The sequence below is a fragment of the Periophthalmus magnuspinnatus genome, chromosome 20 (genome assembly GCF_009829125.3).
Source record: "Periophthalmus magnuspinnatus isolate fPerMag1 chromosome 20, fPerMag1.2.pri, whole genome shotgun sequence".
Lineage (NCBI taxonomy): Eukaryota > Metazoa > Chordata > Actinopteri > Gobiiformes > Gobiidae > Periophthalmus > Periophthalmus magnuspinnatus.
Window position 1 is genome coordinate 7097597 of NC_047145.1, and position 17710 is coordinate 7115306.

General features: G+C 41.6%; 1 protein-coding gene across 1 annotated transcript in view; it reads right to left on the reverse strand.

Annotated features, from left to right (window-relative positions):
- Positions 1 to 17710, reverse strand: part of LOC129457253 (uncharacterized) — a 40321-nt gene that overhangs the window by 14253 nt on the left and 8358 nt on the right. Inside the window, exon 2 of the mRNA XM_055230273.1 lies at positions 15794 to 15823. Within this exon, the coding sequence (XP_055086248.1) occupies positions 15794 to 15823 (30 nt within the window). The remainder of the gene's footprint in view (positions 1 to 15793; positions 15824 to 17710) is intronic.

Below are 17710 nucleotides of genomic sequence, written 5' to 3' on the forward strand. Positions count from 1 at the left end.
ATTATCTCCCCAAGTTTCATGCCAATCGGACAAAGTTGTGTTTTTTACCAGTACAGTAGGGGGCGCTATAGAGGTCACTGTCCATCTGCTCATTATGTTTCTCTATTCACAGTTTTATTCTGTATCAGTGATTAGAATTTGAGCTTTTTAGGCTGATCAATGTGTCTGTGAGAGGGAATAAATTATGCAGGAAAGCAGTCATATTTTGACAGTGTGCTGTGCATAAACCAGAAAGAATATCCCCAAAACGTGGTTGATTATTGACAATCGACATATGCACATACTGTATGTGGAGTTTGATGTAATTTGGATGAAAAACCTAGGAGTAGATATAATTCATAGACATGTAAGTCAAAGTGCCAAGTGCCAATTTCTTTTCAATTCATTGCGCCCCTGGTGGCCAACAGTGGAAAATAACCCATGGCCATAATGTAATTTTTTGTTTCTTCTGATGCCACCGATTTATTCCCCGAATTTCGCAGGAATCCGATAATGTTGGCGTTTCACCCCTATGGTAGGGGGCGCTATAGTGTTCATTTTGATTAAAATTAATATTTCATTCCATTCATGCCCCAATCTCGCATATGTGATGTGAATGTGAGCTCTGTAGGGCAATGCCTGTGGTCGTGAGAGGACATCGAAAAAACAGGAAACGAAGGCGTATTTCGGTGGCGGCGTACGGGCGAACCGTGTGGAATTCGGAGAAAACGTGGATAACTTCTGAAAACCCATGTGTCTGGATGTGGCATGTGAAATCTGAGCTCATTTGGACCAAAAACCTGAGACTAGTAGCGTTTTGAAAACACGCTGCGAATGAAGTGGCGAATTTTTTATCAAAAATGGCCGACTTCCTGTCTGTCATAGAGCAGTACTTCAATTCATTTTTATGCTTGTCCGATGGTGCTCTATCACTGTTCAGAATTTTGTGAATGTATTCCAAAATTAAACAGGCTCCTCTCCCATAGGGGTGAAGTTTTAGGTGGCGCTGTCGAGTCAGGGGGCATGGGTCATTTTCCCGACACCAATTTTATGAAATTTTTCACCAAGCCAGTCGATTTTATACCCCCATGTGAGACTTTTCGTGAATGTTCAGGGGGTGAAAAATGCGATTGTTTTGGCGGAAAAACGAAGAACAATGTTAATATGCAGTGTGGCCCTGGGCTGTGTGGCTCTGACTCTATATGAGAGGGGTCTGTGGCTTTGCACCGGCAACCATGTACATAATACAGGTATGGTATAATTGACTTTTTTGACCCTTTTAATGCCCCCAATTATCTCCCCAAGTTTCATGCCAATCGGACAAAGTTGTGTATTTTACCAATACTGTAGGGGGCGCTATAGTGTTCATTTAGATAACAATTATTAGTGCATTCTATTAATACCCTCACATCACACGTGTGATGTGAATTTGAGCTGTGTAGGGCAATGCCTGTGGCCGTGAGAGGACATCGAAAAAACAGGAAACGAAGGCGTATTTCGGTGGCGCCGTATGGGCGAACCATGTGGAATTCGGAGAAAACGTGGATAACTTTTGAAAACCCATGTGTCTGGATGTGGCATGTGAAATCTGAGCTCATTTGGACCAAAAACCTGAGACTAGTAGCGTTTTGAAAACACGCAACGAAAAATTTGGCGAATTTTCGATTCAATATAGCCGACTTCCTGTCCGTCCTAGGGCCGCACTATGATTGGCTTTTTTGCTTGTCTCCATGAGCTCTATCACTGGTGTGAATTTCGTCAAGCTAGGGCGAAAAATGAGTGTCGGCTCCCAATTCATTTTAAAATTTTGAATTTTCTGGGTGGCGCTCTCAAGTCAGGGGGCATGGGACATTTTCCCGACACCAATTTTATGAAATTTTTCGCAGAGCCGGTCGATTCTATACCCCCATGTGAGACTTTTCGTGAATGTTCAAGGGGTGAAAAATGCGATTGTTTTGGCGGAAAAACGAAGAACAATGTTAATATGCAGTGTGGCCCTGGGCTGTGTGGCCCTGACTCTATATGAGAGGGGTCTGTGGCTTTGCACCGACAACCGTGTACATAATACAGGTATGGTATAATTGACTTTTTTGACCCTTTTAATGCCCCCAATTATCTCCCCAAGTTTCATGCCAATCGGACAAAGTTGTGTATTTTACCAATACTGTAGGGGGCGCTATAGTGTTCATTTAGATAACAATTAATAGTGCATTCTATTAATACCCTCATATCACACGTGTGATGTGAATTTGAGCTGTGTAGACCAATGCATGTGCGTGTCAGGCATTTTTAAATGATTTTTTTTGGAGTCTTTGCGCCCCTGGTGGCCAAGTGTGAAAAATGACCTATGCCCGTAATATTATTTTTTGGTCCACGTCATGCCCCCAATTTATTTCCCGAATTTCGTAGGAATCCGATAATGTTTGCGTTTCACCCCTATGGTAGGGGGCGCTATAGTATTCATTTTGATTAAAATTAATATTGCATTCCATTCATGCCCCAATCTCGCATATGTGATGTGAATGTGAGCTCTGTAGGGCAATGCCTGTGGTAGTGAGAGGACATAGAAAAAACAGGAAACGAAGGCGTATTTCGGTGGCGGCGTACGGGCGAACCGTGTGGAATTTGGAGAAAACGTGGATAACTTTTGAAAACCCATGTGTCTGGATGCGGCATGTGAAATCTGAGCTCATTTGGACCAAAAACCTGAGACTAGTAGCGTTTTGAAAACACGCTGCGAATGAAGTGGCGAATTTTTGATCCAAAATGGCCGACTTCCTGTCTGTCATAGAGCAGTGCTTCAATTCATTTTTATGCTTGTCCCCCCATTCTCTATCACTGTTCTGCTTTTTGTGTGTGTTTTCCAAAATAAACCAGGCTCCTCTCCCATAGGGGTGAATTTTTAGGTGGCGCCGTCGAGTCAGGGGGCATGGGACATTTTCCCGACACAAATTTTATGACATTTTTTGCCGAGCCGGTCGATTCTATACCCCCATGTGAGACTTTTCGTGAATGTTCAGGGGGTGAAAAATGCGATTGTTTTGGCGGAAAAACGAAGAACAATGTTAATATGCAGTGTGGCCCTGAGCTGTGTGGCTCTGACTCTATATGAGAGGGGTCTGTGGCTTTGCACCGGCAACCACGTACATAATACAGGTATGGTGTAATGGACTTTTTTGACCCTTTTAATGCTCACAATTATCTCCCCAAGTTTCATGCCAATCGGACAAAGTTGTGTATTTTACCAATACTGTAGGGGGCGCTATAGTGTTCATTTAGATAACAATTAATAGTGCATTCTATTAATACCCTCACATCACACGTGTGATGTGAATTTGAGCTGTGTAGACCAATGCATGTGCGTGTCAGAAATTTTTTTATGATTTTTTTTTTAGTATTTGCGCCCCTGGTGGCCAACCGTGGAAAATTACTCATGGCCATAATGTAATTTTTTGTTTCTTCTGATGCCACTGATTTATTCCCCGAATTTCGTAGGAATCCGATAATATCGGCGTTTCACCCCTATGATAGGGGGCGCTATAGTGTTCATTTTGATTACAATTAATAATCCATTTTATTAATACCCTCATATCACACGTGTGATGTGAATTTGAGCTGTGTAGACCAATGCATGTGCGTGTCAGACATTTTTAAATGATTTTTTTTGGAGTCTTTGCGCCCCTGGTGGCCAAGTGTGAAAAATGACCTATGCCCGTAATATTATTTTTTGGTCCACGTCATGCCCCCAATTTATTCCCCGAATTTCGTAGGAATCCGATAATGTTTGCGTTTCACCCCTATGGTAGGGGGCGCTATAGTGTTCATTTTGATTAAAATTAATATTGCGTCCCATTCTTGCCCCAATCACACATATGTGATGTGAATGTGAGCTCTGTAGGGCAATGCCTGTGGTCGTGAGAGGACATCGAAAAAAACAGGAAACAAAGGCGTATTTCGGTGGCGGCGTACGGGCGAACCGTGTGGAATTTGGAGAAAACGTGGATAACTTTTGAAAACCCATGTGTCTGGATGCGGCATGTGAAATCTGAGCTCATTTGGACCAAAAACCTGAGACTAGTAGGGTTTTGAAAATACGCAACGAAAAATTTGGCGAATTTTCGATTCAATATAGCCGACTTCCTGTCTGTCATAGAGCAGTTCTTCAATTCATTTTTATGCTTGTCCCCCCATTCTCTATCACTGTTCTGATTTTTGTGTGTGTTTTCCAAAATAAACCAGGCTCCTCTCCCATAGGGGTGAAATTTTAGGTGGCGCCGTCGAGTCAGGGGGCATGGGACATTTTGCCGACACCAATTTTATTAAATTTTTCGCAGAGCCGGACGATTCTATACCCCCATGTGAGACTTTTCGTGAATGTTCAAGGGGTGAAAAATGCGATTGTTTTGGCAGAAAAACGAAGAACAATGTTAATATGCAGTGTGGCCCTGGGCTGTGTGGCCCTGACTCTATATGAGAGGGGTCTGTGGCTTTGCACCGGCAACCACGTACATAATACAGGTATGGTGTAATTGACTTTTTTGACCCTTTTAATGCCCCCAATTATCTCCCCAAGTTTCATGCCAATCGGACAAAGTTGTGTATTTTACCAATACTGTAGGGGGCGCTATAGTGTTCATTTACACAACAATTAATAGTGCATTCTATTAATACCCTGATATCACATGTGTGATGAGAATTTCAGCTGTCTAGAACCATGTATGTGCGTGTAAGAAATTTTTTAATGATTTTTTTTTAGTATTTGCGCCCCTGGTGGCCAACCGTGGAAAATGACTCATGGCCATAATGTAATTTTTTGTTTCTTCTGATGCCATTGATTTATTCCCCGAATTTCGTAGGAATCCGATAATGTTGGCGTTTCACCCCTATGGTAGGGGGCGCTATAGTGTTCATTTTTATTACAATTAATAATCCATTTTATTAATACCCTCACATCACACGTGTGATGTGAATTTGAGCTGTGTAGACCAATGCATGTGCGTGTCAGAAATTTTTTTATGATTTTTTTTTTTAGTATTTGCGCCCCTGGTGGCCAACCGTGGAAAATGAGTCATGGCCATAATGTAATTTTTTGTTTCTTGTGATGCCACTGATTTATTCCCCGAATTTCGTAGGAATCCGATAATGTTGGCGTTTCACCCCTATGGTAGGGGGCGCTATAGTGTTCATTTAGATAACAATTAATAGTGCATTCTATTAATACCCTCATATCACACGTGTGATGTGAATTTGAGCTGTGTAGACCAATGCATGTGCGTGTCAGGCATTTTTAAATGATTTTTTTTGGAGTCTTTGCGCCCCTGGTGGCCAAGTGTGAAAAATGACCTATGCCCGTAATATTATTTTTTGGTCCACGTCATGCCCCCAATTTATTTCCCGAATTTCGTAGGAATCCGATAATGTTGTCGTTTCACCCCTATGGTAGGGGGCGCTATAGTATTCATTTTGATTAAAATTAATATTGCATTCCATTCATGCCCCAATCTCGCATATGTGATGTGAATGTGAGCTCTGTAGGGCAATGCCTGTGGTAGTGAGAGGACATAGAAAAAACAGGAAACGAAGGCGTATTTCGGTGGCGGCGTACGGGCGAACCGTGTGGAATTTGGAGAAAACGTGGATAACTTTTGAAAACCCATGTGTCTGGATGCGGCATGTGAAATCTGAGCTCATTTGGACCAAAAACCTGAGACTAGTAGCGTTTTGAAAACACGCTGCGAATGAAGTGGCGAATTTTTGATCCAAAATGGCCGACTTCCTGTCTGTCATAGAGCAGTGCTTCAATTCATTTTTATGCTTGTCCCCCCATTCTCTATCACTGTTCTGCTTTTTGTGTGTGTTTTCCAAAATAAACCAGGCTCCTCTCCCATAGGGGTGAATTTTTAGGTGGCGCCGTCGAGTCAGGGGGCATGGGACATTTTCCCGACACAAATTTTATGACATTTTTTGCCGAGCCGGTCGATTCTATACCCCCATGTGAGACTTTTCGTGAATGTTCAGGGGGTGAAAAATGCGATTGTTTTGGCGGAAAAACGAAGAACAATGTTAATATGCAGTGTGGCCCTGAGCTGTGTGGCTCTGACTCTATATGAGAGGGGTCTGTGGCTTTGCACCGGCAACCACGTACATAATACAGGTATGGTGTAATGGACTTTTTTGACCCTTTTAATGCTCACAATTATCTCCCCAAGTTTCATGCCAATCGGACAAAGTTGTGTATTTTACCAATACTGTAGGGGGCGCTATAGTGTTCATTTAGATAACAATTAATAGTGCATTCTATTAATACCCTCACATCACACGTGTGATGTGAATTTGAGCTGTGTAGACCAATGCATGTGCGTGTCAGAAATTTTTTTATGATTTTTTTTTTAGTATTTGCGCCCCTGGTGGCCAACCGTGGAAAATTACTCATGGCCATAATGTAATTTTTTGTTTCTTCTGATGCCACTGATTTATTCCCCGAATTTCGTAGGAATCCGATAATATCGGCGTTTCACCCCTATGATAGGGGGCGCTATAGTGTTCATTTTGATTACAATTAATAATCCATTTTATTAATACCCTCATATCACACGTGTGATGTGAATTTGAGCTGTGTAGACCAATGCATGTGCGTGTCAGACATTTTTAAATGATTTTTTTTGGAGTCTTTGCGCCCCTGGTGGCCAAGTGTGAAAAATGACCTATGCCCGTAATATTATTTTTTGGTCCACGTCATGCCCCCAATTTATTCCCCGAATTTCGTAGGAATCCGATAATGTTTGCGTTTCACCCCTATGGTAGGGGGCGCTATAGTGTTCATTTTGATTAAAATTAATATTGCGTCCCATTCTTGCCCCAATCACACATATGTGATGTGAATGTGAGCTCTGTAGGGCAATGCCTGTGGTCGTGAGAGGACATCGAAAAAACAGGAAACAAAGGCGTATTTCGGTGGCGGCGTACGGGCGAACCGTGTGGAATTTGGAGAAAACGTGGATAACTTTTGAAAACCCATGTGTCTGGATGCGGCATGTGAAATCTGAGCTCATTTGGACCAAAAACCTGAGACTAGTAGGGTTTTGAAAATACGCAACGAAAAATTTGGCGAATTTTCGATTCAATATAGCCGACTTCCTGTCTGTCATAGAGCAGTTCTTCAATTCATTTTTATGCTTGTCCCCCCATTCTCTATCACTGTTCTGATTTTTGTGTGTGTTTTCCAAAATAAACCAGGCTCCTCTCCCATAGGGGTGAAATTTTAGGTGGCGCCGTCGAGTCAGGGGGCATGGGACATTTTGCCGACACCAATTTTATTAAATTTTTCGCAGAGCCGGACGATTCTATACCCCCATGTGAGACTTTTCGTGAATGTTCAAGGGGTGAAAAATGCGATTGTTTTGGCAGAAAAACGAAGAACAATGTTAATATGCAGTGTGGCCCTGGGCTGTGTGGCCCTGACTCTATATGAGAGGGGTCTGTGGCTTTGCACCGGCAACCACGTACATAATACAGGTATGGTGTAATTGACTTTTTTGACCCTTTTAATGCCCCCAATTATCTCCCCAAGTTTCATGCCAATCGGACAAAGTTGTGTATTTTACCAATACTGTAGGGGGCGCTATAGTGTTCATTTACACAACAATTAATAGTGCATTTTATTAATACCCTGATATCACATGTGTGATGAGAATTTCAGCTGTCTAGAACCATGTATGTGCGTGTAAGAAATTTTTTAATGATTTTTTTTTTGTATTTGCGCCCCTGGTGGCCAACCGTGGAAAATGACTCATGGCCATAATGTAATTTTTTGTTTCTTCTGATGCCATTGATTTATTCCCCGAATTTCGTAGGAATCCGATAATGTTGGCGTTTCACCCCTATGGTAGGGGGCGCTATAGTGTTCATTTTTATTACAATTAATAATCCATTTTATTAATACCCTCACATCACACGTGTGATGTGAATTTGAGCTGTGTAGACCAATGCATGTGCGTGTCAGAAATTTTTTTATGATTTTTTTTTTTAGTATTTGCGCCCCTGGTGGCCAAGTGTGAAAAATGACCTATGCCCGTAATATTATTTTTTGGTCCACGTCATGCCCCCAATTTATTTCCCGAATTTCGTAGGAATCCGATAATGTTGTCGTTTCACCCCTATGGTAGGGGGCGCTATAGTATTCATTTTGATTAAAATTAATATTGCATTCCATTCATGCCCCAATCTCGCATATGTGATGTGAATGTGAGCTCTGTAGGGCAATGCCTGTGGTAGTGAGAGGACATAGAAAAAACAGGAAACGAAGGCGTATTTCGGTGGCGGCGTACGGGCGAACCGTGTGGAATTTGGAGAAAACGTGGATAACTTTTGAAAACCCATGTGTCTGGATGCGGCATGTGAAATCTGAGCTCATTTGGACCAAAAACCTGAGACTAGTAGCGTTTTGAAAACACGCTGCGAATGAAGTGGCGAATTTTTGATCCAAAATGGCCGACTTCCTGTCTGTCATAGAGCAGTGCTTCAATTCATTTTTATGCTTGTCCCCCCATTCTCTATCACTGTTCTGCTTTTTGTGTGTGTTTTCCAAAATAAACCAGGCTCCTCTCCCATAGGGGTGAATTTTTAGGTGGCGCCGTCGAGTCAGGGGGCATGGGACATTTTCCCGACACAAATTTTATGACATTTTTTGCCGAGCCGGTCGATTCTATACCCCCATGTGAGACTTTTCGTGAATGTTCAGGGGGTGAAAAATGCGATTGTTTTGGCGGAAAAACGAAGAACAATGTTAATATGCAGTGTGGCCCTGAGCTGTGTGGCTCTGACTCTATATGAGAGGGGTCTGTGGCTTTGCACCGGCAACCACGTATATAATACAGGTATGGTGTAATGGACTTTTTTGACCCTTTTAATGCTCACAATTATCTCCCCAAGTTTCATGCCAATCGGACAAAGTTGTGTATTTTACCAATACTGTAGGGGGCGCTATAGTGTTCATTTAGATAACAATTAATAGTGCATTTTATTAATACCCTCATATCACACGTGTGATGTGAATTTGAGCTGTGTAGACCAATGCATGTGCGTGTCAGAAATTTTTTTATGATTTTTTTTTTAGTATTTGCGCCCCTGGTGGCCAACCGTGGAAAATTACTCATGGCCATAATGTAATTTTTTGTTTCTTCTGATGCCACTGATTTATTCCCCGAATTTCGTAGGAATCCGATAATATCGGCGTTTCACCCCTATGATAGGGGGCGCTATAGTGTTCATTTTGATTACAATTAATAATCCATTTTATTAATACCCTCATATCACACGTGTGATGTGAATTTGAGCTGTGTAGACCAATGCATGTGCGTGTCAGACATTTTTAAATGATTTTTTTTGGAGTCTTTGCGCCCCTGGTGGCCAAGTGTGAAAAATGACCTATGCCCGTAATATTATTTTTTGGTCCACGTCATGCCCCCAATTTATTCCCCGAATTTCGTAGGAATCCGATAATGTTTGCGTTTCACCCCTATGGTAGGGGGCGCTATAGTGTTCATTTTGATTAAAATTAATATTGCATTCCACTCATGCCCCAATCTCGCATATGTGATGTGAATGTGAGCTCTGTAGGGCAATGCCTGTGGTCGTGAGAGGACATCGAAAAAACAGGAAACGAAGGCATATTTCGGTGGCGGCGTACGGGCGAACCGTGTGGAATTTGGAGAAAACGTGGATAACTTTTGAAAACCCATGTGTCTGGATGTGGCATGTGAAATCTGAGCTCATTTGGACCAAAAACCTGAGACTAGTAGCGTTTTGAAAACACGCAGCGAAAAATTTGGCGAATTTTCGATTCAATATAGCCGACTTCCTGTCCGTCCTAGGGCCGCACTATGATTGGCTTTTTTGCTTGTCTCCATGAGCTCTATCACTGGTGTGAATTTTGTCAAGCTAGGGCAAAAAATGCGTGTCGGCTCCCAATTCATTTTAAAATTTTGAATTTTCTAGGTGGCGCTGTCGAGCCAGTGTGTGTGGGTCATTTTCGTGATGCATATTTTCTTGAATTTTTTGCCAAGCCGGTCGATTTGATACCCCCATGTGAGACTTTTCGTCGACGTTCAGGGGGTGAAAATTGCGATCCCAGGGGGAGAAAAAAAATAATAATAATAAGAAGAAGAAACCCAGGAAGAACAATGCCCCTCGCCATCACTTCGTGAGTGGCGAGGGCCAAAAATGTGGTATCGCCCATCCCTAGTCCATAGTGGAACAGCCTCCTCTTCCTCAGTCTCCCACAGTAACAGCAAGAGCAGGGCATGTATGTGCTCTTCATTTACATGACAACTACAGCCCAGAGGCCCATGGTGCAACACGACTCTGCTCCTGTCTAATACTACAGACTCTGCTCCTGTCTGCTCCTGTCTAGAAGAGAGAGCTGTCTTCCATGTTCTTTCACAAATGCACACTTTTATTAAGAGGTTGTAGTAAATATGAAATGAACAGGATTTTCTAGTATTTAACCTGGTTTTAAAGAGGCTAATCTGGGGCAGTCTGTGGTGCCAGCCTCAGTTCTCCAGATCTGGGGCAAAACAACACTCAGGGAGGCCCAAAATGCTCCCTCAAATCAAATGGACCTGTAATAGTTTGATTTCACTGTGATTCTTCTCTTTACTGTCTACTTCTACTCTCAGAATTGTCTTAAAAATGTATCTAAAGATATCTGAAAGTTCACCTGGTTAAAGAATACATATTACGCTTTTTGTTCCGGTACTTAATAATAAACTACAACATACAGAAATCATAATTGTACATTTTGTCCAATGTAAACTGCAATACAGATCTAAAACAGTTAGATAATAGAAATTGGACTGTTGATTTCCCGTTCAAAACTGCACAACTGAGAGGCCCCTCTTGCCTGGTATATCCAAAATTATATTTCTCTTTTTATATAGAGGGATATCATCGGTAACCCATCATTTGCCAACAAAATCATATTTTTCTCTCCTCAGATTAACAGAGTTTAGTGCTTCACTCAGTGATTCTACAAATCATGTTCATGTTTTTCAGTCCCTTGTGATTTTTTTTCTCCTTTTTTTTCTTGCAAGCAGCCATATTTGTTTTGATGTAAGGGGCATGCATGTTCCTGATTGGCTAATATACCCAGGTAGGTTCTGTGGTTGCCATGGTCGTGGTTGGCTGCTCTTGTGTCTGGATGGCTAAGTACTAAGTAGTTTTTAAACTTTTTTTTATTTTTCATGTTAGGGTATTTTGACCAACTAAGATGTGCAGCTTGTGTAGTTCAAATGACACAAATGAGGGACTATTGGATTGTGTCATTTAAAGGTCCTATATTACACAAACTTGACTCTTGTGAGCTTACATGTTATAATGCTGTTACCTCATCAAAAACATACCTGGAGCTGAGTTTTGTTTCATTCACACATGAGTATCCCTTTATTATTAGTCTGTCTAGATCTTCAAAGCTGAAAATGCTCTGTTCCACCTTGTGATGTCATGTAGCTGTAGCTACCTTTTACCTTGTTGAGTGTTTCTGTCTGAGAGAATAACCTAAATATGCAGGGTTTGAAACCCTGAATCTGTCCCTTTTTCCCCATGAAATCCTGGCTGTGTGAGCCCTTCCTGGTGATTGGACTGTTTTCCCGCCTGGCCAATCCTGTGGCTCACCTGCAGCACCTCCTTTACTTAAGGAGATACAGCAGACCTGTTCGGGGCTGGCCTTTGTGGCCAGTGTGCCATTTTGTCTGTGTCTCATTTAGTTTGTCTGTCATGTGTTTATCCCTGTGTCTAACTTTATGTGTGAGACACTAGTTTCGTTTTTGTGTCTCTTTTTATTTTGTCATTTGATTCTATTTGTAGGCTATGTGACTCGTGTTTGTTTTGGGACACTCGTGGTTTGTTTTCGTGTTATGTTTGCCTTATTTTTGTCACTTTGGCCTATGTGACCAGTTTTCAGACACACAAAACTTATTTGTTTTTGCTTTCTTAGTTTAGGTTCTTTTGTTGTATACATTTACGTAAATATTTTAGTCCACTTTTGTTACTTTGTCTTACGTTAAATTATTATTCTTTATTTCACCATTTTTCCATCTGTTTTTTGTTATTTCCATGACCCTAGACAAGCTGGGTCGTAACACATGGTTAAAAGCTAAAAGAGATCAACTAAAACCACAATCGAGACATTTACAGGGACATTTTAGAACATTCCTGAAGCACTGTTAAGATGTTGTTAAATATCACTATCAAGATAATTGCAAAAAAGAGATTTCCATTGGAATATCGCTGTGTGAGGTCAAAGTCCTAACAACAACTGTGCCGCCTGCTCTGTTCTGAGTTTCCACCAGAATCCGTGAAACAAAAACCTCATGCAAACCCAACCAGAATCTGAGGAGCTGTGTCGTTCGGTAAATTGTTATTTTATGGCTTTTCTTTTTATGGTGTCCGTGGGAACATCCCATAATCGGCCTGTACAGTGGCCCTGCTGAATGACGATGCAGGCTAATGTTAAAAATGTCCTCAGGCTCCCTCCTGCTTGTGGTCTGGAGCTGGCCTTTTCAACCAGATCCCATTTAAAGCAGAGCGGAGGACATGTGCAGAGCCAGAACCCACAGCAGACATGTGTCCAGTGTGTCCAGCCTGGTCAGGAGGAGGGAATGGGCAGACACACCACAGGGACAGAGAAAGCCTGGGCTCATACTGATTCTGCTGCTTTGGCCTCCCCTGCCCTCCTTCACAGCTCCTAGAGGAATGTAGGTTAGCTCAGGATCAGACCCCAAGAACAGCAGTGGGAGCAGGCTTACTGGTCAGGTGGAGCAGGGAGAGTGGTGCCAGCCATAGACATTCATACACGCCAAATACTATATCTCTGCCTGTAACTTCAATTCAATTGCTAGCCCATGCTACCAGGGGCAGAACAGACAAATGAATAGTGAAGCAGACCTCCAAATTAAAGTAATATGTTTATTTCATGACATTTAAATTATTTAAGATGTTCTCTTTGTTAATAATATGTAAAAGAGGTTGTTCATTAGATGCTAACCAGAAGGACACAAGATCAGAAATATCAACTTCAAGACATATTGTGCTTGTGTCTGTTTATATAGTTATAATCTATGACATCCGTGTATCATTATAGTCTCTTTTCCACTGGCACAGTTTGCTTGGGGCGGCCTTAGAGCGGATCTGTTTGGTGTGGCTCCCTCCAGCCGAGTTGTGTTTCCAGATCTCTGCTATTCATCTAAACATAACTCATGTTTCCTTAATAAATACAATCTAAATCGTATCTGAATAATATTTGTAACTATAAGGCTGATTTCAGTGATTCACAAAAAGATGTTAAATAATTCCATGTTTGTGGTGCTGTGAGACGTCGCTAAAGCTAGTGTAAACAAAACTGCTTCCGGTTTATCGTCAACTTTTTCTGCATTTCACTTGTCTGCGCCTCTACACGGTGTTTTATCATCTCAAACTGGCTCAACATATAAGTCCGATCACAGTAAATATGGCAGTTTATCACAAGATCAATTCAGAGTTTGATGAGACATTATTACTTTATGCTTATATCTGCTTTTTGCTGTCTTGTTTCTGCCTGTCTGCGTTCAATCGTCATCTGTTTTGTCATTTTGTCATTTTAACCATGCCTGGAACCATTGTTCCCTCTAATTTTTCATGAGTCTCACACAAACTCCCTGAGCAGTCCCATGGACCACTGTGAGCGACATCAGACGTGCGCACTGTGGTCACGCTGCATTGCATTCATCAAAGTTAAATGGTTTATTAAAAGAATCAAATTATCGCATTTACATTTCTGTTATAAGACTTTTAATTAAGTGCTTTAGCCACTTATACAATGAAAATGACAAAAATCTTGCTCATGACCTGTGTAGTATGTAAATGCTATTGGAAGTATAAATATTTAATTTTAACTATGGCAAAACATGAGCTTCCAATCAAACCAAGACAACTGTAAACTCCAATGTTGAAAACACACTTAACATTTTTATTATAAAGCTCTGACTTGTATTATGAGCATAAGCCATTGTGTGAAGCTTTTGCTGTGACTGAGTGAGATTGTCCTACTGTGTCTGGGAGACAGTCCGTTAACTCTTTTTCAGTATATGACACGATCATTTGATTTTTACAACTCATAAACTAGTGACAGTCAATGACCAATACACACTGAGAGGAATCTGTATCTGCACAGCTGCTCTATTGCTGTACATTTACATAACAAAACACAATATATAATGTGTATTTGTATATAAAATATATTCAAAACAAGTGGTATGGGTCAAAATAAATATATATTTACAAACCACACACTGCAAACAGTGAACAAACACACACACTTCAAAATGTAAACAAACACACACTGGAAACTAAAAATACACTGTACATGTGACAGTGTGACAGTCATTCTGTGACAGAGGTTGGTGGATCGAGTCCCGCTCGGACCAATTTCTGTCATTGTGTCCTTAGGCAAGACACTTCACCCAAGTGGTGTGTGCGTGATGATCGGGGGGGGGCGCAGATTGGCATTAGCTAATGCTAATGATTACATATAATACACATTTGACCCACAATTAAGTCAATAGCAGAATAAACCACGCTTACTGATCAGGAACAGCATCCAGTCCATCAAAACATAAGGTCCTCTGCTCCTCAGTCCACCATTAGATCTTCACTCGTTTCCACGAACCGCTCCAGGTCTGAGATGCCTCTAGTTTAACTTGTACAAACATCCACAGTGTCCTTGGTCGCGTGCTTCCTTTGTTTTGTCCGTTTCGTCATGTTTAAAACGCAAAACTGCTGCAAAACAGTGCGTAACAGTGCGCCCGAGGGCGGGCCATCGGAACGTTAAGGGGTTAAACACTGAGAATCATTAGTGAGTCTTCACTCCACATTGGCCACATCCGCTAAAACTCTGGTAGCGGGACATGAGGACGCCTGTCAATGACGTGGATAAACTGCACAAATATGTATGTGAATCACATAATTGGCTGGAGCAGCTAGTCGCCGGTCACACTCACTGACTCACGTTGAAAAATAGCGCAGAATGAATTGTTGTGTGTTTATTTTATTTTCAACTCTGGTTTGATTTTTTTGTGCGCAGCACAGATTTTCTGTGCGCGGAGACCGTGTCAGCAGTGCGCAATTGCGCACGCGCGAAGCTTAGAGGGAACAGTGCCTGGAACCGTACAGTACCCAGACTCCCCTGGGAGCTAGTGCCCTCCTGGATCCACTTCGGACCCCTGAAATGGGGCGGTACATTTCACTTTAGACAGTGGAGGCACTAGCAGACCGCACTGATCCTCTCCAAACTGAGTGGAAATGAGGCTTATGTTGTATTTTGGATAGTTTAAATTGCAATATTGATCTAAAACAACTTAACAAAAGAAACAAGTCCACTGACTTGGTTTAGAAAATTGTGGTGCCCAATGAGGTATTAGGAGCCCACCTGCTCCATACGTCTACAATAATGTTAACTTCTAGCTCAGATGCCACTTTTACACTCTAATTATCATTTACAAAAAAATGCAAAAAGGTTCACAAACTCAACAATGACTTTTCATGAGGCTTTGATCCCAGGTAAATGTGTTGGGTTAGTTGTGATTTGATTTGAGTATTTATTTTGAGTAAAACCTTATTAATACTGTGATCACACGTAAATTAAACAAGTAAATACTCTCTCCTCCTGTACATGAATCAGGGCACTCACTGGGCATTATAATAGGTAGACCTATAACCTTGCGTATAGATACAAATACATGTATGTAGGCTACTGTATGTCTCTGTGGGAGGGGTCTCTTACCTGTTGATGGGCAGCATGGCATCGGAGCTTCTGTGGAGACAAACAAAAGAAAAATATTTATTCAAAACATTAAAAAATCCAAAGAATACACACCCCCTTCAACTCATGTGATACTGTTGTGAATGCATTTGAGCAAATGAAACAATAGACCAATCCGCTGTAGCTTTGTTTAGTTATAATAACCGGAAAGTCTATTAAGTTTGTGTCGGTTTTTGTTTTTTCCTGTGGATTTGCCCAGTAATTACAGAGGCATGAAAAGCACCCTACCTTTACTTTTTTTACTGTCTTGAAAACATAAAAACATTTTAAATGGTTTGCAGTGGTCCAAAGTTATTCCTCACTTACCTTATGCATTTCAAGCATCCTAATCATTCACTGCAATGAGTTCATAAGTGCTTTTCACAACTCTCAGAGGCTAGCATACCAATAGTGCACTTCCTGATTATTTGACAATAAAATGCTTTATAATTGCAGACAGTACACAGTGGACATATATTGGCCTTATACAATGCATTTGTACTGAGGTAAGACACATTTTGCTCAACTATATAGGTAGAGGACCTGTAACCAAAAACCAGGCCAACAAATTTGCAATCTGACAGTTAAACATAAAATTCCTCCTTAGAATTGTGACCTGTCCTTCAGCTCTGTTTAAACAATAGGGATTCAACAATGTTGTGATGCCACGTGAATGCATCTAATACAGTCTGCAACCTTTGAATGAAAGTGTCTGATCCTGTGTGAGTCATGTGTCTGAGGTGTTACAGGGTGTGTGTCGTCTGTGTGTGAGGTGTGCGTGAGATGTGTGTGTGAGGTGAGGCAGAGGAGGAGCAGAGCCTGTGGTGAAGAGCATGACTGCACATGCCCAGTGAGTGCTACCTCAACCATCACTAAACTAAATGAGCTGATATACACATCAGCAGTAGTGATCCTAAAGATGCTTTGTTATAAGAGCAACCATGGGACCTATGAAAATAATACCCACAACTGAAATAACGGTTAGAGGCTAAATTCAAGGCAGCATGGAGAGAAGTGAGCCAACTGTCAGACTGCCAGAAAGGTGCAATGACAAAACAAGTACTTAAGAAATACAGCCAGATGTCCGTACCTGAAGCACTGGAAACTGCTAAAGAAAGGGTTCAAGGCTTGGCCATCAGCCTAAAGAGGTGCACACAAGATCATGAAACCAGATGAGTAAACCGTCTATTCACAACACAACCTATGAAAGTGTGCACTCAATGACAGGGTAATAACACCAGAGCAGACCCACATGCTCTGGTGTTATTGCCCTGGTTAGAAACTGAACAGTGCTAAAAAGGCATATGAATCCAGTCACCATCACAGTGGCAGACATACAGGAAAGAGTCTCAGGTATGAAAAAACTGGACTGCACCAGGCCCTGACAGTAGCCATGTCTACTGGCTAAAGAAACTCACTGCACTCTATGAGCACCTGGCTGCACAAATGAAACAGCTGCTAATGGAATGGCTAATGGAATGGCTAACCGAAGGGCGTACAATTCTGATCCCTCAAAGGGTACAATCCCATCCAACTATCAGTCCATAACCTGACCCTCCACAACATGGAAGCTCATCTCACGCGTATTCATAGGCATAGCATTCATAGTTTTTTTGTTTTATTTTTTTTTCTACAAAAACCTGATACTGGATTGATTACAAGAAAGGCTACGTCTCAATGCAGCACACATGGATCACTGAGTGCATGGATCTGGATAACATCAACTGAACTCTAAGAGCCTTCACTGCAAACTCGATGAGGTTATAGAAACCCCCTGAAGGTTAATGGCAAGCCACTTGCACACGTGACCATCAACTGTGGCATATACCAAGTAGTAAACACTGCAGTCCCACTGCTGTTATGCATAGGTTTGAACTCCTTCAGTCAAAACATCAACGA